At 42.4% G+C, this 23906-nt stretch overlaps 1 protein-coding gene across 1 annotated transcript in view; it reads left to right on the top strand.

The window, feature by feature from the left end:
• Positions 1 to 23615, top strand: part of WNT2 (Wnt family member 2) — a 40474-nt gene extending 16859 nt beyond the window's left edge. Inside the window, exons 4-5 of the mRNA XM_054564203.1 lie at positions 5570 to 5834; positions 23386 to 23615. Of these exons, the coding sequence (XP_054420178.1) occupies positions 5570 to 5834; positions 23386 to 23615 (495 nt within the window). The remainder of the gene's footprint in view (positions 1 to 5569; positions 5835 to 23385) is intronic.
• Positions 23616 to 23906: the final 291 nt, after the last annotated feature.

Genomic DNA, 23906 nt, shown 5'->3' with positions numbered 1-23906 from the left:
TTCCAGATTGAAAAGGCCCACTGAAGGCTGAGCAAGATTTTTTTTTTTTATTTCTAAGTATATCATTGTAATATTTCAGAACACCAAAGATAATGGTGTTCATGTAAGAAAAAAAAAATTTTGAAAAAACCAGTAAGCCATCGAGACTTCCTATCCACAACACTACAGGCCAAAGCCTGTGGAGCAATACCTCCACAGTTTTCAGGAAAAATTATTTTCAACCCAGAATTCTATACCCAACCAAAGTATTAATCAAGTGTTACGGCTGAATAAAGACATCTTGAATATGCAAGAATTCAGGAAATGTATCCCCTGTGCACCTTGAAGGAGTTAATTAAGAATGGGCTGCAGCAAGGGAATAAAGGAGGAATAAAAGAGAAAACATGGCACCTGATAGAGCATATCCAACCTATGACAGCATGATGGTAGGTCTCAGCTGTATAGCCAGTTCACATTGGAATAAGAAGATGGAGGACCATGGAGCTCCCCATGCCCCTGCCCCCATGAAGCAAGGAGAAGTGATGGAGTAGGTGGAATGATTGAGAGAGTGGGAAACATTGTTATGTAAATGCAATTGGTTGCAAGTAAAATGAGAAAATACCAAACTCCACTCCAGGAGCATTCTTCTTTGTCAAAGAGATTGTTATATTGAACCATACATTGTAAAACTCAGTCTTGGCCTTGTCCACGGTTGTGCAGTTAACAGTATTACATAGATATTTATTGTTTTCAGTTTATAGAATCAAAGTCTAGACATATTGTGGGCAACTTAATTATAGTTACAGAAGGGAATTTTAAGGCTATCATCTTTGTCTCTATAAAAGGACAGGCACTTCTATGGCACTGAGAATGGGGTAGGAGGGGAGGAGGGACTGCAACAGCCTCATAAGAGATAGCACCCGTGACTCCTGGAACATGAAAGGAAGTGTAAGTTTGCTACTTGAAGTTTCAGAGATCACCAGAATTGTGATGCAGCATGTTGGGAGTTGAGGTGAGGGAAGTGAGGGCTGAGTGAAATTTTCTCTCTCCATAATAAGAAGTCTATTAGTAAATATGGAACGTGGATTGGTGGATAAATAACAGTGACATGCAGAGCTGCCACATTCAGTTGTGCCAGGTTTGCACCACACCCCTCCAGAGAGCTCCATTCACCTCTTGTGTGGTAGATTTGTTTAGTTATATAGCAATTTTCTTTTTTCTTTTTTTTAAGATTTTATTTATTTATTTTTAGAGAGGGGAAAGGAGGGAGAGAAACATCAATGTCTGGTGCACCCCCTGCTGGGGACCTGGCCTGCTACCCAGGCATGTGTCCTACACTGGGAATCAAATCAGCAACCCTTTGTTTCGCAGGCCGGCACTCAGTCCACTGAGCCGTACTAGTCAGGGCTGATAGCGATTTTCTACCATATGTCCATCGAGTATCTTGAGGGTGGGGTGCCTTTTTCTATTTCTCACAAGGTTGTCATCAGCTAGCCAGGACTGGCTGCAGAAGCACTTAGGTAACCAACAAAAGACTAAAAGCAGAATTCATTAAAAGTGACCACCTCTGGGCTGGGCTGGGCAGTGCAGACAGGGAGGGGAGTGAGGAGAGGAGAGATGAGGAGAAGGGTATTGCTTTTCACCTAGATCCTTTCCAGACTACTTGAGTTTTTAAAATAATGTGCATGTATTTCCTTAATTTAAAAATTTGAAAGTAATAGTTAAAAAGAAACACACACTGGCTATTGTGATTCAGTTGGTTGGAGCATCGTCCAGTAGCCAGAAAGTTGGGGGTTCGATTCACTGTCAGGGCACCATGTCCAATCCTTTTCTCTCTCCTGCCCTCTCTCTCTCTAAAGGCAATAAAAAAAAATGTCCTCAGTTGAGGAGAAAACAAATGACACACACACACACACACACACACACACACACACACACACACACAGCCACACGCTGTCTAGCAGCCCCTGGGACATCCTCATGTTCTTATTTGCTCACTATTTCCCTTACAGAGCAAATAAAATGTCTGTAGCCACTCCATCAATGGCCTGCATGGAAGCCCACCAGCACTTCACCCAGTTCCTCCCAAGACCCCCAGAGGGAGGGTGGGCATGTGTCCTTTCAGGAACCTCCTCTGCAGATTGTTCCTCTAAAATCACTGGGCTTTTTCCCACAGGTCAGCCCCATCTTTCATTCCCTTCAAAAAAGCACTAGGGTAAATTGTTGCTTGTGGCTTTTTTCCCCTGGAGACCTAGGATAGGCCCCACTTCTAATTCAATAGTCCTAGATCCCTGCTCGCAGAACTGTAATGCCGCCCCGTCCACTGGAATGGCTCACCTGCTCTGACCGTCTGTGGGCGGCCCCGGCTGTGGTGCTGCTGATCCTCTCCGCCTCTGCGGTGCTCCTGGGCTTGGAGGAGAGTCCCTCACCCTTGGTGGCTATAAGAAGCACCTGAAACCAAGGCCGGGCCCCCTCCCCTCCCAGGTTCTAATTTGTTCAGTCCAGGGAGAGGCGGTGTCTGTGTGCGGGAAACATCCCCAGCTGATTTCAATGTGTAACCAGAATAAGAACTACTGTTCTGCTCTCTCCAGGTGCCAGGGAACAGTCTCCAAATTCCTGTAGTTTACTGTGCAGATAGTTGGATTCTTTTTTTTCAACCTCTTTTTCTAGGCCGTGCAACCCCTCAGACTGCAGCCAGATTGTAAAAGAATATTGTTGCCCTTCCTCCTTTGTACAGACACACATGCAGGCCTTTAAAAAGTAGATCCTACCATATATATTGTTCTGCCTTTTGTTTCCATCACTTGACTTCCTTTTATGCCTGTAAGACTGATCTACCTCATTATTCAAAGACCACGTAATATTCCGTTAGTAAGTATATACCATAGAGTGCTTAACCATTTTCCTATTGATGTCATTTGGGGTTTTTCCCAGTATTTTGCTATTGCTAATTATGCTGCAATGAACATTTATGTAAGTGTGAATCCTTCAAAATTTTGCAATTGTTTCCAAAGTGAAATCACCAAGGTCAAAGGACACATACATTGAAAACTATTATAGTATTGCAAAAATTCTCTCCACTTAAATGGGATATCAATTTATTTTCACCAAAAGTTTGTTAAAGCATCTCCTTCCCCATACTCTTACCAACACTCTTTTTATCAATCTTTGTACTATATGCTAATCTGTTAGGCAAAACAAAAAAAAAATGTTGTTTCACTTTGCATTTCTGTAATTACTAGTGAAGTTTAACATCTTTTTAACAGTACTTTGTATTTCTTCTGTGAATGGCCTGTTTAATAGATTTTTGATGACTATTAGTTTGGAAGATGCAATGTAATCCCTCATATTTCTCTCTCTACTTTTCTCTATTATAATAGGTGTGAAATATTATCGTTAATTATTGACTTATTAAAAAAATAGAAGGAAGCAGAGTACGCATAATTCAAAACTTCAGAAAAGCACAATGCAATTTATGTTAGGATTTTAAATATGATTATTAAAAAGTGAAGAGGCCTTTCTTACAAATCCTCTAACAGATTACTCCTGACATTATATTGACCTAAATAGAATTATCACATGCTCTCTGCTGGAAGAGTCAGGGGCAGAACAGTGAGATTAACATTATCGATTTGGTCTTCCCTGAAGCATGTGGCTGCCCAACGCCTGAACAAAACTGAGGAAGGAAGAGAGGACTGGCCATTTCCATTCAATAGTGTGATGATCAGCAGTGTGTACCGCTGCCACATGTATTTTCAAGGACTCATATAAGAAGTGCCTTTAAGGTCCAATCTTAAATGAATATGCAAACCCTCCAATTAGTCATATAAAAATCCCAACTTTGAAGTTTGCAACCTGGGAATTTAGCATTATGAAAGGAGGGGAGTAATATTTCCTATTGTTTTTAAAGCTAGGGACACTAATTTATGAGTAAATAACTCAGCTTTAAAAGGAATACGCTGTGAAGAATGAGCATTCATAATCACTCCCCAAGCTCAAGAAAGACCACAACTGACACCTGGGGGCTGCCCCCATCAGACACTCAAAGCGTCGTGGCAAGAGGAAGGGAGGTGTTCAACCTTGGAGATCTCACAGGACCATGGCTCTGGTGCTTGGCTCAGTCACAGAGCAGAGGAGGAGAAATCCCCTGCTGAGAGTCCCCATCCTCGATTTGGATCCCCAAGACAGAGGGTATCTGGGGTGGTGCACATAGACAGAGGGGGCAGGGATTGATCCCCTGCCTGACATTTTCCAAGGTGGTACTCTAAACAAAATTCTTAGGGTAACACACTGAGAGAATTATTTCTAAGAACTTAGAGGTGGTAGTTGGAAGCCTGCTCTGCTGACTCCCTGAGATTCTGGTATAGTAACAAGTGTGGGCGTGGGGTGTGAGTGGGTGGCTCCAGCAGTAGCCTGGGTGGGGCTCCCCAAAGCACTCACGCTCACCCATCTCCCACCCCCCAAACACACAAATATTCCAGGTTGCCCCTCCTCAGGGCTGCACCCCAGGTAATTTAGCCCTGGTGCCCAAACCTGGTTTGTCTCTTTCACAGACTCAGTTTCTGACCAAGGTTCAGTAAGACCCAAGTCCTCATTCCAGCAATTCATTCACATGCCTGGAAATGTGTCAAAATCATTCTAGAGCTGAAGAAGCCAAGACATCACAGTGGCCCTAAGGTTGTTAATTCACTTACACCCTTCCCAGGTTGGGCCTCGTCACCTAGATGTTTCCCTCTTAGCTCATCAGAGTGCACTGAGCCCTGTTACATTTGGAATCTATCCTTGTTGGCAAGAGCCAGCTTTGGAGGGCAAGGATAGCAAAGTGAGCAGGAAGGATGTCGTTAGTTTTGTATGCCAGGTCACAGGGACCTGGGCATTTTTAAAGGACATTAGAATGAACTTCTGTTCTGGAACTACAACTCCCCCCATGTGCCCCTGCCCCCATATTTTTATCTCCTGGGTGACCTAGATGACAGGCCTCTGCCACAGACACAACCCTAGGAAGGCCATCTTGGCTCCCCTGCTCTGCTCCATTTGGACAGCTCCACCTGTCCAGGAGCTTTTCCTCCTAAGGTGTGAAAAATAAGTATAGGATGGTGGCACAGGAGAGTTGTAAAGATTATAGTTACTGAGATAGACTGTAGAAAGCATTAGCACAATACCTGGCACATAGAGGACACACCCTAAATAGTAACAGTCCCTATTATGGGCTTAGTAATTACTTTGTTCATCTAGTTTGAGTAATAGCATACATTTTTAATATAACGTAGGAATATTTATTTAGAAAACGCTCTAATTCATTGCCTTACTCTTCAAACTGGCCCTGTACCTATCAAATTAAAACTAGTGAGGTTTTTGTTATATTGATAGCATAATGGGGCTCCCAGTCAGGCACTCATCCCCGTCTCCCTGCCTGCAATAGTCAGTGCACTGTGGCTGAAATGACCATCAAGTATCTTCAGACATGTATCTCCCAGTCCTAAGCCCTGGGGTCCTGTATCTTCAGTCACTTCTTGGTTGCTTCAAAAGTTGTAGCACGTGTCACAAGCTTGAGTCTAGCTCCATTGACCTTGCTTGTGTTTTCCTGAAGGCTGTGAAGCGGTTCTTGAAACAAGAGTGCAAGTGTCATGGAGTGAGCGGCTCATGTACGCTGAGGACATGCTGGCTGGCCATGGCCGACTTCAGAAAAACAGGCGATTATCTGTGGAAGAAGTACAGTGGGGCCATCCAGGTCGTCATGAACCAGGATGGCACTGGTTTCACTGTGGCTAACAAGAGGTTCAAGAAGCCAACGAAAAATGACCTGGTGTATTTTGAGAATTCTCCAGATTACTGTATCAGGGACCGAGATGCAGGTAAGTTCAAAACTCTTTATTCACAGCACCTAATTCTTCCAGTGAATTCTGGATTAAGAATTCAAGAATCTGCCTGATGTAAGTGCAGGTCTGTATGTTCAGCCGGCCAATTCAGTAAGTACAGCCTGCTGCCTTCAGGGTCAAAGCCATGTTCTTATCACTCATATTTAAAGTGCACAGAGAGCTCTCCTAAGATTCTGGATAAATGGGAACCCAACAAGAATGTTTGTGGCAAAAAGTCAAAATATGCAGATTTGCAAAATTCTTCAGCCTGGACAAAACTCAAATTGGTGGATTAATCTACACAACATATCGCAAGCCAGCACCTTTCCTGTGACCCTGAAGCTGAGAGGAGGGTAGCTTTGCAGAGTGTGTTCCCCTTTACAAGTCCTACCTCTGTGACTGCAGAAGAGGGTCCCAGGGCTTTGAAGTTGGCCTGTTGTGAAATCTCCTATACTTCACACTCCCTTGCTTTATCCAGTATGCTCAGAAGTTGCCGAATACTGGAAAAAGATTTCATCCCCACTGGTTTGGCTGCCGGTGGGCAGTACATGACAGCTGTGTAAGAGGCACTGTGCTTATTAAGGCCACACCTCCCCTTGCACACAGCACTTTTTCTGTCATGAACTCACTCAGGAGTAGCTCCGTCAACCTCAACACAGCTGTTCCCTGTGCATTTTAAACCTGCGCTGTTCTCCCTCTCTCACCCATCCCAGTCGGCACTCAACTCCCAGCTTAGCACAGTCTTTGTAAAGAATCTGGTACAAAATAAGAATGAGTAAAAGTCTCAGGGGATAGGAGGTGATAGGAACCCACAGCCAACTTTGGCTTAAGCCAACTTCTCAGACTTAGTAGAAAGCAAGGGAATTCATTATCAGAAAAATATCCTCAAATTTAAATTGGATTTGTTTTCCATTCCAAAGTAATTGCAAAGGAACCAGTAAAACAGGGCAGATGGCTGCCAGCTTCTAGCATTAAGGCACCAAGAAGCATGCTTACCAGGGAATGTCAAAAGAAGTCCAAAGCCTCTTCTTTGTCCTGAGTGGTTCAATTTCCTTCATGGTTGATGAGCTAGTTCTTTGCAGCACTTGAGCAGGTTTGTACACGCAGTCTATGGATTAATAACCACCAGCCAAATGGGCCAGATGCTGTGCAATGCTACATTCCTGACATGCTTTGGGACCTCTGACAAGTCATCTTTCCTGTCAGGCCACAGTTTCAGCAGAATCCACATGAAACCTGTTCTTTGATACAGATTGTCCCAGAGGCTTGGGTCCCTCACTGGCGTTAAGTAGCTACTTAGCCTCAGGCTCCCCAGACAGACCATGGGGATGATGATATCAGGGTCATTTTAGGAACTATGTATTGACTCCTGTGTGCCAGGTACTGGACCAAGCTCATTGCACACATGGTTTTATTTAATCTTTAGAGCCGCCCTATGACATCAGTGCATTGGAACTGGTTACTGAAAAAAAAAAAAAAAAATAGAAGGAGAAGGAAGAATGAAGAACATCTTATGTTTTAAAGTCAGATAAGCAGCCATAGATCTCATCATCCCAATTGTATGGGTGAGAAAAGTGATTGACCATCTCAAGATCTGTTTGGTCTTAGAAGGGAGAGATGTCTGGCTATCTGACTCCATGGCCTGTGCTGTTGACCCGGACACTACCACCTGTCTCTACCTGTCTCCCAGGGCATGTATGTGAAGAGGCCTTGTGAAGCAAAATCCTCATTTCAAATGTAAGAGGAGCTGCTTCCCTGGGACATTTTTTTTTCTGGATAGTTTTTGTTTTTGTTTTTATTTTTGTTTTTTTATTGAAGCAGTTTGCACAATAAAGTAAGCAGTTATGCTTAATGATCATTTAACTGCTTCCTGAATATTCAATGAAATAAAGGCCTTATTTTCTCTTCCTCACAGAGGCCATTCTGAATCTAACCCCGATGTATCTTCAAGATACTGTTATTATTGCACACTTCGCTTTTTCTGCTCCCTACATCAGAACACAAATATGTTTCTTGATCCTAAAATAATGAACACATCTGCAGTACCTGCGACGTGTTAGGGCTGGATCTACATTCTGTCATTGATTCTCATGGGCATTCTATAAGGTGTGTGTGTTATCCCATTGTATGGGAGAGGAAACAGAGGTTCTGACAGACAGGTTATAGTTGTTTTACCCAAGGACCCTCAGCTGGTAAAAGGGAGAGCAAGGACCTCTGTCTGAGCTCATCCATTCTTTTCATCCCTTTACTCTGCCTCCAGATGTGCCAGCCACAAAACATACAGCTGCAGGTATGGACTTTCTGAGGAAAGCTGTATAATTTATTCATTCTCTTCATTTACCTTTCTTCTCACTTAGGCTCATTTTAGCTTAGCTGACTTGAAAAGATGAGAGTGGCTGGTGTTGCTTAATCAGGAGTCACCCTGTTATTTTTTTTTTAAGTAGTCAGTTCCAGTGCATTAGATCAGATTTTCACTAATATTCCTAGATTATCCATTGATTACCCAAACTATACTTAATGCCCTTTTGAGCTGAACCTAAGAAAATGCCAGAGTCATCCATGCAAACTTGCATTATTTCTTTTTAATTCTTTTGATGGTCAGATGACCATTTTAGTGAAAATATGATTCAGGGTATTTGACATCACGTAAACAATAGTTCAGATCATTGACAGAATATATTTTTCATTTCATATGTGGAGTCATGTACAAATAGCCTCATGTATCAGATGCATATTTTCCCTGAGAAAGTCTGCTTTAACCCACGCAGCTGCTGAGGGCCTGTCTGTGTAATCTATGGCATTCTAAAGACGACACTTTATCCTGGCCATCGTGCGCATTCCAGCAAGTCAGTCCGAACAGTCCGAGAAGTATGTGGCTCAGAATCGTCTTGGAGTAGCTTCTAACTTCTCTGTGGAGGCAGCGAGATGTGACAGAGTCTGAGCCCTGTGAGAAGGGGAGATTTCTGTGTTTAAGGCATGTTGGCATTCCTTCTCTGAGCTTGTCTCTCTCATCATGAGACGAAGTTGTTGGGTCAAGGCTAGCATCCTGTCAGCACGCACGTGTCACGGGCTGAGCACATCACTGAAGGACCCTTCCCTTTACTAGAATCATACTACATTATGAATGGCCTGTTTTCTGGTAAATGGAACTCCCACATGTTCAAAATCAGTTACCACCAGATGTACCCAGGCTCTGGAATAAGTCAGAAGTTTGCAGTAAAATTTAAAGTAACTAAAAAAATTCAAGGCAACTAATGTATATATAGATTTTTTTTTCATTTTCTCTATTAAGATCTGCAGACCCTCTCCGCAGAGTACATCTCATACCACCCAGTCTGCTGTCTTGTGGTCACATTGTTTATTTTGCTTTTTTAATATCATGCACATTTAATATTCAACTTATTGGGCACCTTTGACTTGCCAGCACTGGAAAAGCAGTGGCGGAAAGTGGAATATTGTCAAGTAATAGATACTTGGAACTGACTGCCCTTGCTCTTGCTAGTCAGCACCTGTTTCCTGTTGAAATGAACATGTGATTTAACTGGAGTGAGCCGGCTTGTTTTGTCAATTAGGTTTGTGGACAAAGCCTACAGGTCTAGTCCACTATTTTCCAAAGTGAGGGCCTCTTCAGAGATCTATTGAATCAAAATCTCTGGATGTTTTTCCTGAAATTCTGTATGCATTTTGAAATTAAATATATCAAGGTTTGAAAAATCAATGTTTTAAGTAAGCCATGATTCTTGATTTTTCCATAAGTATTAGGTAAGAAGAAATCCAGGGAGACCTTATTTTGGGGGGAATACCTGACCTTTTACAAAGGAAAAATGTTGTTTTTTTTTAACTTGAAAATCTCTAAATAAATTTCACCCCCAAAGTATCCTCCCCCTTGGCTTGCCCAATATAAGAGGGTGTTCTTTCATATTTAGGCCCAGCCTTTTCAAAAACCCTCTTTTACTGTGAGTAAGCACATTAAAATGATTTCAGCCTTCAAGCTTTCCCTGGAATTAGTTTGACAGAGGTTATCCAGTCAGCCTTGTAGTGAAGTCCTGACGTGATACCAGGATGAATTTGGATGAGAAATGCAGAAGGGTGAGTCAAGACCTTGAGGTATTCCTGGGTGAGGACAGATCCAGGCTCCAGGTGGGGAAGGGTGAAGGGGGGCTGGGGCGAATTTCTGCTAAGAGTCAGGCCCTGTGCTATACACATTCTAAGGATCTATTTAACTTGCCCAAGATTTTGTGGCCTGTAAGTGGTAAACAAAACAAATTTTTAAAAATCAAAACAGAAATCCAGACTTTTCCCACTATACCACTTTACTTTTTGAAATTGGGGGGAGGGGGGAAGGGGGAGATCTGTGTAATAAAGACGCAGCATGAGGACATGGGAACAGGTGTCTGAAATGTGGGGAGGTAGGAAGTGGTCAGGCTTAACCTGCACCCACATTTGCCTCAGGTTACCTTCACTCCCCTTTCAGTTACAAGCCCTTCAAGTTGTGAAGAGCATTAATGTTGTTAATAGTTGCTAAGAAATGAAAAGCTCAAAAACAAATTAAGGAAGATATTTTTATGGCGGCAACAACAACAAAAGGCATTTTCCCCTAGTCTTCAACTGAAAAAAATGAGGGCTCTGATGTCCAACTATAAATACTCCCCTCGATGCGAAGAGTACACACAGCTGTGTGATGCTGTACACGTGACACTCTGCAGGCCATATTGGAGGCTAGATCTGGAGGCTGGGCTTCTGGGATGGGTATTCTGGCAGTTCTGTGTTATCTGCTCTGGTTATTGCCCCAAGCATCCATAAATCAAAGAAGCCCTTAAGTTAGAAATAGGTTCATCTCTCACTAAGGAATGCCGCTGTCCTCTCCAGAGTAGCGTCTGCACCTAATCACAGGCCACTTTCACTGGTTATGATATAAAAACCCTGACCTGGGCCAGAGGTCACCCTGAGGTCTCGTCATCAACTAGGGGAAAACACACAACCCTCCACCCTTCTCCAGTCAAGTTCAGAAAACAAATGGAGTCCCACAGTTGTTTAACTCGTTAACCTGCTGAAAGCCCAATACCTGGCTGACAGCTGTAGGTTGTGAATGGTGTAAGCGTTCAGGTACTATGCGTTTTTTCCATGTAAATCATATTTTGCAAACACCTCAGAACCCATGGGAACACAATGCCAGCCATGGTTTACAGAGACTGGTGTTCTAGACATGCCCTTTGGTATGGCCAGATCTGCAGAACCTCTGAACTCTGTGACTGTGACCTGATTTAAAACAAGGGAGCAACATATGAGCAACTAGCAATGGGTGGGCCTTATTTTGATACTAAATGTACAGTTCCCACCAGTACACCTTAAGTCCCTCATTTCTTCACAGAACACGTAATTACTGAGCCTGTTCCATATGCCTGACACTATGATAAGCCCCAGGAATGCACAGATGAGGAAGACAGATGTGGTTCATACCCTCACAGGCCTCTCGGTCCCTGAAGATGAGGCAGGTTGGCAGTAAAAGGGACACAGCCCTTGAGCCTGGACAGGAAAGTGGTTTTTCTTAGGTTTCAGTCCTCACTCCATTGCTCTATTATAAGGTCTTACCGTACATTTGCCATTTTGAAAAAGTTATTCATTCTTTCTGCTTTGAGATTTATTGTAGACATTCATCAATTGATAGATAAAAAGTGCTAAGACCGCTAGGCCAGAAGAGAACAGTATGAAAAACGTATTTGTGACGCTTACAAGTCACCGTTTCATTAATTGAGTATGCTGTATGATTAATATTAATTATTAACCAATGGACCATCTTTTCAAACTCTTAGTGGCAGATAATGCAATTAGCTTCTCCCTCCCTCCTAAAACACTCTATTTCCTTGTCCTCTGTAACACCACATTCTCATGTTCTTCCTGCCCCAATAGCTGGCTTTTCTCAACTTTAGTTGCTAGTTCCTCCTCTTCTGCTTCTAAAGTCTGAGGATATGGAGTGGCAAACACACAATATATAACCTCGTACAGATGATGTATTATAGAACTGCACAACTGAAACCTATAAAATTTTATTAACAACCGTCACTCCAATAAATTCAACTGAATAAACAAACAAATAAATAAAATTCTGATGATCTTCTGGACTCAGTTCCACCCTCTGCTCTCTGTACTTTCTCTTTGGGTGGTCTCCTGCATTTAACCTCTACTTCAGTTCTCATCTCTGTCCTCTCTCCTCATCCTGTATTCATTTCCATTCTCCACAGTTCCACTCAGATTGCTCACCTTTCTAACAAATTACTTCTGTTCACAGCTTAACTCTTGGTTTGTTCCACTCCCAAAATCTGTTTCCTCAGGCTTCCTCTTCTCAGAAAATGGCACAACCATCCATTCCATTGGTCAAGCCATAAGCCTGCAAGTCAGTTGTTACTCTACGTTCCCATTTCCATATCCATCCATCACAACTTCCTCTTAAAATATGTTCAGCATCAACCATCTATTTGCTTCTCCATTCCAGAAAGCCTTGCTCTTGCACTCTTAGCACAGGCTGCAAGTTTTAGTTAATTTGTTTAAGTATTTGTTTGTTACCTGTCTGTCCCACTGGATTCTGATGCCATGATGGCAGGAACTATTATATCTGTCTATTCACTACTGGATCTACAACACCTACCATATAAATGTGTTGAGTTGAATTGACAGGCAAGATATAAATAACATGAAAAACATTCAATACAAATGTTAGCTGAATTCTTAGTTATGTCAGTATAGCATCACAGCTTAAAGATAACTTGATTTCTTCTACAGGCACATCTTGATTGCTTCCACTAAGAATATCTTCACTCATCACTGATTACTTTATGATACACAGCTTATGAAAATTCCTATTTCAGCTCAACTGAAGTGTCAAATGGAACTTTTCCTCATATTCAAGTGCATAAATGGAGCATTTGCAGAGCTGAAGCTGTTGCTGGCTGCCCACTTCCCCTGGATGAAATAAAAAGTTTCAAATGCAGAGGCAGTCTATATCTATTGTTTTTAGCTGCCACAAAATACTCAATTCTTTTACTTTTTTGGAGGGAGGGGCTTTTTCATTTACTATTATCAGTGGGATTATCTGACTTCATTGTTAAGCAAAATATTTTTCCATCCAGTTCTATTTTGTTATAGACATGATCTATAAATCTGCATTACTTTTCAGAATATAGACTTGCTAGAATTTCTGTACTGTTAGGATATACTAAAAAAGTGATCTAATTTGAATTAATTGACAGTGGCAATCAGGTTTGATTTGTAAAAATTCAAAAAACAAAAACAAAAAACATTTCAAAAGAAAATTTTATAGAAAAAGAAACAACTTTTCTTGCTTTGAATCCTTTGATATAATTTCAGCTACTAACAACAAAGAATGTACAAAATAGACATCCTTTTTTTAGTACAGAAAAATTATTTCTAATTAGCATATTAATGTGTTGCAAAGAAAAGATTGCTGTTAAAGTACTTTAAACTAATATATTTACTTAATTAGACTAAGCTTTCCCCATGAAACCTATTTTGTGCTGGTGTGGTAAATCTCTTTAAAAATGCATAATTTAGCCCTGGCCAGTGTGGCTCAGTTGATTAGAACATCATCCTGTAAACCAAAAGTTTGTGGGTTTGATTCCCGGTCAGGGTACATGCCTGGTTCGTAGATTTGGTCCCCAGTCAGGGCACATGCAAGAGGCAACTGATCAGTGCTTCTCTCTCACACAGATATTTCTCTCCCTCTCCCTCCCTTCCCCTCACTCTAAAATCAATGGGCTTGTCCCCGGTGAGGATAAAAAATTAAAAATGCATATTTTACAGTGTATAGATGATACGTTATAGAATTGTGCACATGAAACTTGTATGGTTTTGTCAACCAATGTCACCCCCAATAAATTCAATAAAAAGGAAAAAAATTGGAAAGCTGTCAAGCTCACAGTGGTAGACACCATAAATTTCCTTTTTGCTGGAAGTCTTGACTTTATCATTGGCAATAAATGCTGTCAGTTGTTTCCCTTGAAAAAATAAAAAAAGGAGTGATGTAAGCTGGCACACCTGTTGACTTCATCTTAATAGGTAAATTCACTGGCTTAGGAGAAACATAATCCACCAGAATGGAAAGAGCCACTTATGACCAGCCTGTGGACAGACTAACAGTTCCAGATTGATTTAGATTTTGGCCATCAAATTTAACAACCCAGAGATATATCTACCAACTCATTATTGATTAAAAATCCAACTGTTTTATAGAGTCATTTTATTCATAACATTGAGTCCACTTCATCAAATTGACATTTCTTTAAATGTAGAAGAATAAGTTTATTATCTATTTGTAAAAAATGCATATTTTCAAATGCACAATATTTTTTATTCCTAGGGAAAGAGCCCTGTACTATGGATTAGGAGATGTTAGGGCTACTTTTTGCTGCCTATTAATATTTCTACTTATTACTAATTGGGTCACCATGGACATGTTAACTTCTCTGGGTCTCTTAAGATATGTGTTTCACTTTGAAATTCCTAAGGTTCCTATGATTCAATAAATGAATAAATTGTTAATTAATTTTACTCTGTTTGCAATAACGGAACCTAATCTTGTTGTCACAAACTCTAAGTTGTCATTTTAAAATATATCATTTACAAATGAGCCACAGTTTTTGTATGTGTTCTCTATATATCAAGTGAGATAATTTGAATAGAAATAGGCTTTTTAGCTAGACTACTCTCACCGTTCCTGAGAACTGGGTGACTGTTCCCTGGAGAAGTGTTCCCTCATTTGGCAAGGGAAGGATAATCTTAATCTTTTAAATTATTTTAAATTTAATATGTTGGCCACCTGAGCACCATGCAAGATATAGAAGAAGTATAAGACCTAATCCCTGTCCTTGGGGATACAAGATGCATGAGAAATCATCAAACATTTTAATTTTGTTTTATCTTCACCCAAGGACATTTTTATTTTTCATTGATTTTGAAGAGGAAGGGAGGGGAAGAGAGAGAGAGAGAGAAACATTGATTGGTTGCCTTCTTGTATGCATCCCAGCCCCAACCAGGGATCGAACCTGCAATTGGGAATTGAACCCAAATCGTGCCCTGACTGGGAATTGAACCCAAGACCTTTTGATCTATGGGATGATGCTCCAAGCAACTGAGACAGACTGGCCAGGGCTCCTCACACATTTTAAAACAGCAAATGAGCCCTATTGCATGGCACGCATTATTAGACTTAGAAAGGAGATCAGCTGAGCATGGAGCAGTCAGGGAGAGCCCTGTGAAAGGAGCAGAGTTAGGCCTAAATCTTGCAGGATAGGAAGATTTTCTATCTAAAGGAGGCAGAGAGAAGTCTGTAGGAGCACATGAGAGTAACTCGTATGGGCAAACAGTCTCCTGGCTTGTGATATCAGAAAGTCACTTCCATGGGATGGTGAGAAGATGGCCTGATTAGAGGATACAGGTAGGGGACAGTGGGAAATAACCTTGGGTAGGCTAGGTAGTGCCAGATGTGGAAAACCTTGAAGAGTCAGACCTTAACAACTTTAATTCCATGATGGCATTTGCTAATTTAATAGGACATGCTTTCCTGTGCCAGTCAAACTTTCCCTAGTTACTATGAAAACATTAAATAAAACCACCTGAGATAAGTGGAGACATAGTCTTTCCTTGCTTTACTTTGCAATTCTTAATGTAAGCAATGGGTAAGCCTTGTGAGTAGATGAATGTGCAGTCTCCAACATTTTCTCTTTAACATTCTTTTTTTTCCCTCAATAAATCTGTGTCATTAATGACGTGTAAGTCTACCAGAGGAGAAACAGCCTACTGGATGCCGGGTTTATGTGACTGTTGCTTTACACCCTAATGGTCAACATATGGGCTTCTGTCAGCTTGGAGTGGCAGGAATTTCCAAAGACACAGGCCCATCCACAGAGAGAGGGAGCACAAGACAGCACCCTTCCTCCAGGTCCAGGAGGCGTGGGTCTGGGAACTATTAGCAAAAGCCCTCCATCCTCTTCGGTTGTCAGGAAGATGCATGTCGGTGGAGACAGAAATGTTTTTGCACTAGGAACCCTGACTCCATTATTAATTTTATAGCTCTGGGGATGGGATGCTTGATACTGTAAAGTTCCTTCAGCATTGGTACACCAAAACTACATGATGTGGTCACAAACCCATGTGATATAGAAACTCCAATTCTTCATCTTCTTTTTTCCCGTGTACATGTGAGCTATCGTGCAAGTCATGGTGAGGACAGCACGTAAGGAAAGGAAAAGGGTAGATCAGATTGTAACCCACACCTTCCCATGGCATAGACATTACAAGCTGCATGGATCTTACCAACAATGAGTCCAGGCAGATGATCTCATGACAGCGTGGTGTGAAGATGGCAGAAGGCTGGGGTCATGGAGTCTGAGGCTGCAGCCCTCTGTCTGAGGTCTAAGACCTGTGCCTAGACAGGCCACACATCTGGGTGCACTTCACAGACAGAAAGCAAAAGGAAGCCAGGGAAAAGAGCTTCCAAAAGAGCTTCCATTCTCACTTTCTCTTAAGTCTATTGAGTACATTAAAATGCTGTGAGAGATTACATTTCTAAGCAATATGAATGACTTTTTGAATAAATAAATTAAATATGTAGTATTTAAATATGTGTCTATCCTTTTGACATATCAATTTGGAAGACTAATGATAAGGCCATTACTCAAAAATATTTTTAAAATTTCCCCTTTGGACTGTTTTTAGATATGCCACACATGCTTTTATAGTACTGTATGATGCAAATATTGACCTATAAAGATCAAGTTGGCCTTTGGAAATGACTCAGAGAATCTTAGGATGAAGTGTGGAGAGTCAGGTACGTGATCAGGCTGGCATTCCATTTCTGGTGAGATACCAGTTGGTGCTATGGGCTTTCCAGGGACAGACAGTTCTACTTAGGGCTCTTCCCAAAGTCTTCAGCTCTGGCCACACCAGTAACATATTGTAAAACCACCTTGAGGGTAGACATGTTGTGGAGGTATCATCTTTGTATTGCAAAGTAACTAGTCTCATTCCTCAAAAAGGTGACAGGAACATTAGTACCAGAAAAATGCAGTGTAAGCTACTAAGACCATGTTAATTAGTCTTGTTCACTTTTTCATGTAACTTCAGGAGTCTTGTCTACAGCATATGATGAGCTGGAGAAAAAGGTCCCCTCCAAAAAAAGTTACATAGCAGGATCTTTGCAAGTTCTTCATTTGATAAAATAATGAAGGGAAAACAGTAGGAATATGCTGAAGCGCTGATCACGTACTGTTATCTGCCAGCCTGCTTCCTGGGCCCGGCGGGCATCAGGATGGGGCTCTCTGCTGCGAGGCTCAGCATTCAGTGGTCAGGAGCTCAAGCTGAGTCAGACAAGCTGGCCTTTGCACCCTCACCCTGCCCCCTGCCGCCTGTGTGATCTTGAGCAAGTCACTTAGGCGCCCCGACCCTCAATGTCCTCATTTCCAAAGTGGTGATAATAATAATACCTACTTTATAAGTTCATGAGAACTAAACAGGATAATGTGGACAAATGCTTATTACAGGGCCTAGCCCACATCAGTGCTCCATAAATATTGACCTCAATTATGAACAGAAAGAAGAGAAAGAGGGTGAAGAAGAAGATAGAGATGAATGAAGTGTGAAGGGAAAAAAGAGATGCAAAGAAGAATGGCTGAACCTCAGGTCTATTTGGCTTTGAAAATGTGCAAACTGTCCCTTCTGGGCACAAGGCTGATAGGTGTAGCTGGCTTTGTTTCTACATACGTTCTTGTTGTGGCCCAGGCAAGGATGAGTGACTCAATAATCAGTTGATACATTATTTAGAAAAGAGATCTAAAAATATATGGCCCAAATATTCAGAACTAAAAAAGTGAGCAGACCATAAAACTTAGTGGTTCCCTTTCTAAAGAGAGTGTGCATGTATGCACATGCATAGTCTTGATTCTTATAAGCATAATGGTGATACTTTTAGATGTGGAAAGGCTAGTGAGAGGTCATCGAGACAGTATAGCTCTATCACTATCAATTATAATGAGTCCTTATTATAACAATAAAGGAAAGCAAGACCAACAAATTTTATATAGCTCTGCACTCTGGAAATGCTCTTTTCAGCTATTTCAATGAGTATATTCTGCTCAAATGACAGAAAGTGTCAAAACTGCCCTTCTGCCCTACCGTCTGTCATTAGATCTAATGAGATCCAAACCCTAAAGCAGGGCCCATTAGCAGTCTGTCGCTGTGCAGCCTCATCCTCTCCCTAGACTTCAAAGCCTGCCCCTCCCCCCTGTGGAGGCCCATTTCTGGGTGCTGCTGACACCTTACCGGGGCCTATTACCACTCCAGACTGCACCCATGCTGTTCTCCCATCAGTGGCTCTCAACCTTCAAAAACCCCTCTTACTTCCTCCTTGTTCTGGGCCCTCATTGTGTCCTGTTAGGGCAGCCAGTGGATAGTGGTGGACGCAGATGAATTAAATTTCCAGCGTTCTATAACTGAACACCGAACTGCTGAGATACCCCATTGCCAGGGCCTTTTTCTCCTTTACTGAAACCATTTCTGGGTTAAGCCCTGTCAGTGGCCTCATAGGCTCTTCTCAGAGTTTTGAGGGGTTGAGGTTACTTCACTGGGCAATCCTTCTCTTTCAGAGTCCAGGTCAGTTTTCTGCATTTGGGAGACAAAAACCACCATGACCATTACTCAAGTCTGAGTTAACTGAATTAGATTACCAACTCAGACATCCTCAGGCTGTGTAAGCCACTGGGGAAAGACTGCTGAGTTCAATGTCAGGAAAGGACCCTCAGCCTGATTCAGGAGTGGGATCTCCCTCTCCTGATCCCTGTGCCCCACAGATCCAAGAGGGAAAGAGAGTTCTAATTGCATAGTAATATATTCATGTTTTGATAAGTACATTTCAGTACAAGTGAAGAATGTTTATTGGTGTGGAAGTTTTATGAACAAAACATGGAAAAAGTAAAAATTTAGAGTTGCCCCTTGGATAGTAGGTGAGAGTGCTTTTAACACCTACTGGGGGTCTCATTCACACCCATGGCTTCAGTGGACACCTCTGGGCAAAAGATTTCCTAATGTGCCTCTCCATCCCGGTCTCTCTCCTGAGTTCCAGAGAGCATTTTCAGCAAGCATTTCTACCTGGATGACTCAGTCGCAGCAAACTCAATATGTTGAAAACTAAATCCACTGTCTTTTCTCAAAGCCTGCCCCTCCCCCAGATGGCCCCCACCTCAGGGAATGTCACCAGCATAAACTCAGTCACTCAAGCCAGAAACCTGTAAGGACTTCTCATCCCCTCGGCAACCTGTCCAGTCAGTCACCACGTCTCTTGAGTCTGTCCACTTCTCCCATTACCACCAGCACTGTCCCCATCCAGGCCATGTCCTGCCCGCAGTGCTTTATTGGTCTCTAATTTTCCTCCTTGTCTTTGCTCTGGCCCCTTTAACCATCAGACCCCAGCACCCATAGTGATTCTTCTGAATCACAAGTCAAATCCCATTGCCCTTTGTGTAAAAACTTTCAGTAGCATTCCCCTGGCCTTGGGTTAAAGTTTAAGTCCCCTAACTTGTTTCATAGGCCTACACAGTACAGCTTCTACCCACCCTTTTGTTAAAAGGGGCCAGTCTCCCCTTTGAATGCTACATTCCAGCCATGTTTAACACTTCTCAGCTTCTCACACGTATTCAGGTCTTTGTGCTGTGGCTACCTTCTCCCCCTCCTCCTCTGTCTTCTTTTTGTTGAAATATAAAATGCATACAGTGAAGTGCACGTCACACATGTACAGCTCAGTGAATTGTCTCAAATGAGTGCACCCATATAACACGTGCCCAGAGGAAGAACCCAAAGAGGACCAGTATTCTAGGAGCCTCCCTCATGCCCCTTTCCGCTGCCCCCCAGAGAAATCACTACCCTGACTTCTAATGACAAAACAAAAGCCTGCAGAATTGTATCAGACATCGCCTGCTACATAACAAGGTGCCAATAAGCTCAATGACCGAAAATAACCTTAAAGTGCCATGTTCAGCCTCATCATTCCTTGCAGTTATGCTTTTTCATCTACTTTGTCACCAAACTTCTTGAAAATTGCCTCCACTCTGTGGCACCTGTCCTCTGTGCCCATTCACTCTCCAATCCACTGCATCATCCATATTGTCCCACTGAAGCTGCCCTCATCGATGGGCATGAGTTACCTCCTTACTGTTGAGCCAAATAAACATTTTCAGTCTTTTTCTAATTGACACTCCCTATCACCCACTCCCCAACTCAGTGACTGGGACGTTCCTTCTTGCCTGGAATCCCTTTCACCCTATTTTTCCCTGCAAATCTGCTCATTATTTATGTCATATTTCTAACATCACCTCCTCTATAAAACTGTGCCATTAACAGCTCCTCTCCTGATCCTGTTTGCTACTAGTAATATTAATGGCAATAAATATTATTATATATGTTTGGCTTACTCCCCTAGAACATAAACGCTACAGGGCAAGACCTTTGTTTTGCTCACTGATAAATTTTAAGCTCCCAGACTGTGTCTAGCACATAGTAGGCACTCTATAAATACTTATTAGTTAAATGAATGGTTAACATTTATTGAGCACTTATGCCGAGCACTCTCACACATTAATTCATTTCATCCTCACCTTCCTCTTATGAGGAAGGAACTGTATTTATCCCAATTTTGCGTAGGCAGAAACCAAAGCTTAATGAAATTAGTAATCTGCCCAAGATCACACAGTCGGTACCTGACAAAGCTAGGATTTGAGCCCCAATTTGTTCAAGCCCTAAACAGCCTCACTCTCCCATCTTTGAGCTTTGTCTGCAGTGGTGCTTTGCACAAAACTTTACTGTAGCAGGCTTTCAGCAAGTGGACAAAGCCTCCAAGCAGCCAGCATAGCATCTTATACATGTTTGTGTTCACTAAATGTTTTTGAGTTAAAAAATGGGTGTGCTCTTAAAAGGCAGCATTTGGCAGTGAGTCCTTTTTGCACGATCAGTAATTCTGAGCACTGTTCTGATGGTTGCTGCAAATCCAGGCCCAGCTGCTGCCTCTTCTAACCCTTTGTCTCTTCAGCACGACATAGGATCCAGGCCATCTCTGGCTGACCCACCCACCACCCTGACCCCAGCCCTTTGCCATCCTTCCTTTTCTTGTGAAATTCCCCTGCCTGTCTTCCTGCTGTCAGTGGCCTGATCACTCGGAGCAAGTTCTGCCCCTCCCACTCTTCTTCTTGACCCCACGCCCTGCTTGAACCTGGCTGCTTCTCTGGTCATTCTTGACAGTCAGGGCAACATGACATTTATATAGATAAGTGGAACACAGTGCTGATTGTGATAAACACAGAGAGAGTCACGAGGCACTGTAGGAGTTATGAAGAGGGAGGAATTCATAGTTACATGATGGAGGAAGGGAAAATGAATTAAGTCACTGTCTTTTTCACCTTTATAAAAGGTTTTTAATTAAAAATAAAGAGTATAGATTTTCTAGGCTTGTTAATTATTTTGGATTTTTGATTGCAAGTAATAGAAACTGGAGTAGTTTAAGCTAAAAAGGAGAATTTACTCTAAGTCTGTAGGAGTCCAAAGGTTGGAATGCAGCCAGACCTTGGGTAGATATAGAAGGGACTAGAAAACAGTCCAGGATCTGAGCGGCATTCTCTTTCCATGTCTTACCCATGCTGTCTCTGTACATCTGCCTTCTTCTTGTCTCTCTGTGCACCTCTAGTCCACAAACCTCATTGCAGTATGTGGCTACGAATGGCTACTGAGTTTATACTTGGCAAGTCTGACTGTCTCCATCAAAATCACCCAGGATATGATTGTCTAACCACTACGCTATACACCTGAAATTATTACAAAATAATGTTAAATGCAAACTGTAATTGAAAAATAAGATTTTTTAAAAAATCACAAATCCCCAAAGTAATACACCTGATTGACTCAGTGCAAGTCAAGTACACACTCTGGGCCTGATCACCTGCCACCAACAAAGCAGGGTAAAGTAATGTTTGTCAATAATGGCTGCCAGGAACCCACCTCTGTTCAGGAGGAAGAAGCAGAAAGGATCATTATAAGCTGAGCAGACTCTCCGAAAATGTCTACTACACTTGGTTCTTTGTCTGATAATGCCCTTGTGGAAGAATTCTGGGTGCTTCCACCAAAATACTGGGTTGGTCAAAAATTTCGTTTAGTTTTTTTTCCACATGATGGCTGTAGCAGTGCTTAGTTGTCTTTAATTTCATTCAAAACAATTCTGTTAGATTGTATTGTGACAGCTGTCATATCAGCATGCATTTAAAAAAACATCAAAATTGGTGAATTTTTGTATAGCCATTTTAATATTGGAGATGGAAGAAGATACACAACATTTTTGGCATATTATGCTTTATTATTTCAAGAAAGGTAAAAACACAACTGAAATGCAAAAAAAAAAAAAGATTTGTGCAGTGTGTGGTGAAGGTGCTATGACTGATCAAATGTGCCCAAAGTGGTCTGTGAAGTTTATTGGTACTATTGACATTTTGGCCAAATAATTCCTTGCTGTGGGACTGTCTTATGCAGTGGAAGATGTTTAGCAGGACCCCTGGCCTCTACCCACTAGAAGCCAGTAACAGGAGATAGCTGACATACTCAAAATATCCAAATCAAGAAAGTCATTGGTTAAAATGAAAAGTGTGTCTTTTATTTTACAGGAAAAAATGTAATGGACTTTTTCACCAACCCAATAGAACAAATTAAGAGGATTCCTATTTTGGAGGTTCTTTTTCAGGAAGAAATACATAAATACAAATTACCATTTAGCAAACTAAGTTAACTTTAGCAAACCTAGTTAACTAAGATAATGTTCCAATGGTCTTTCTTAATGGGTTTTTTATGCCAAATTTGCTCATCAAAGACCTAGATTCCTGGCTTCAACCAAGTGTCTTACACATATCCAGATGGCCTGTGAGACCCAGCCTGAAATGTAAACCAGGATGGGCATTGCTCCCTCCTCAAGGTCTTATGCAGATAATACCCACACTGCTCCTTCATTGACCAGAGTTTTCTGCTCTTTCTAAGGATCCAGCGTAATCAGGTCTGGGGAGACAGAATCACCTCCCTTTGAGGGAGCCACACCCTGACAAACTCCAAGAGAGCCAACTTTGGCCATGGCTTACTTAATGTGGTTTGAGGTTAGGAGACAGGACTAGGATAGATCCCTCTTTCATTCCGATCCATCAATCAGTGGTCCATCAATCCAAGGCTAGGTAAGGATAATCTGAAAGTTTTATGTAACTCAGAAATGGAAATGCTGGAGTCAGGTTGACCAAGGCAGATCCAAAGCTCCACTCACATCCATCCTTCCTGGACTTGGCCCTCTAGGTACCACTGCATTCCCTGTGGTTGGCCCCCAGAACTGGTGGTGCATCCTCAGGCTACAGTCAGTAGGGGTCGGGACCCTGTCCTGGAGCATGATTTTGTAACTCTTCTCCTGCGGCATGTTGCATTCCACCCACACCTTTTCAGTGACGCCCCTCTGCTTGTCTTCCAGGCTCTCTGGGTACAGCAGGCCGTGTGTGCAACCTGACCTCCAGAGGCATGGACAGCTGCGAAGTCATGTGCTGTGGAAGAGGCTACGACACCTCCCGTGTCACACGAATGACCAAGTGTGAGTGTAAGTTCCACTGGTGCTGTGCTGTGCGCTGTCAGGACTGCCTGGAGGCCCTGGACGTGCACACCTGCAAAGCCCCTAAGAGCGCTGACTGGGCGGCTCCCATATGACCTCAGGGGAGGTCACCATCTACCTTCCCTCCCGCAAGAACTCCATTGGATCTGCAAGGACACCGGGCCTTTGGGCTCTCTTGGGAGGCATGCAGCCTTTGTCTCAACAGACGCCTCTCTTCCTTCAGTGGGGGTCCCAGGACTGGGGCCACATGCTGCATGTAGAGCATACCTGCCCTCCCCACTGCCAGCATTCTGGGGCACATATCTTCCTGGTCATGACAGGCTGTTAGAGGGGAAGGGGTATGGGCCCAGATCACTGTCTCCACTCACCTAGATGGTTCCTCCTTC

Source organism: Pteronotus mesoamericanus, unplaced genomic scaffold (assembly GCF_021234165.1).
Source record: "Pteronotus mesoamericanus isolate MK-2021 breed Mesoamerican mustached bat unplaced genomic scaffold, CSHL_Meso_final scaffold_85, whole genome shotgun sequence".
NCBI classification, from domain to species: Eukaryota; Metazoa; Chordata; class Mammalia; order Chiroptera; family Mormoopidae; genus Pteronotus; species Pteronotus mesoamericanus.
Note: the sequence above shows the minus strand (reverse complement) of the source record. Positions and strands in the feature narration are given on the sequence as shown.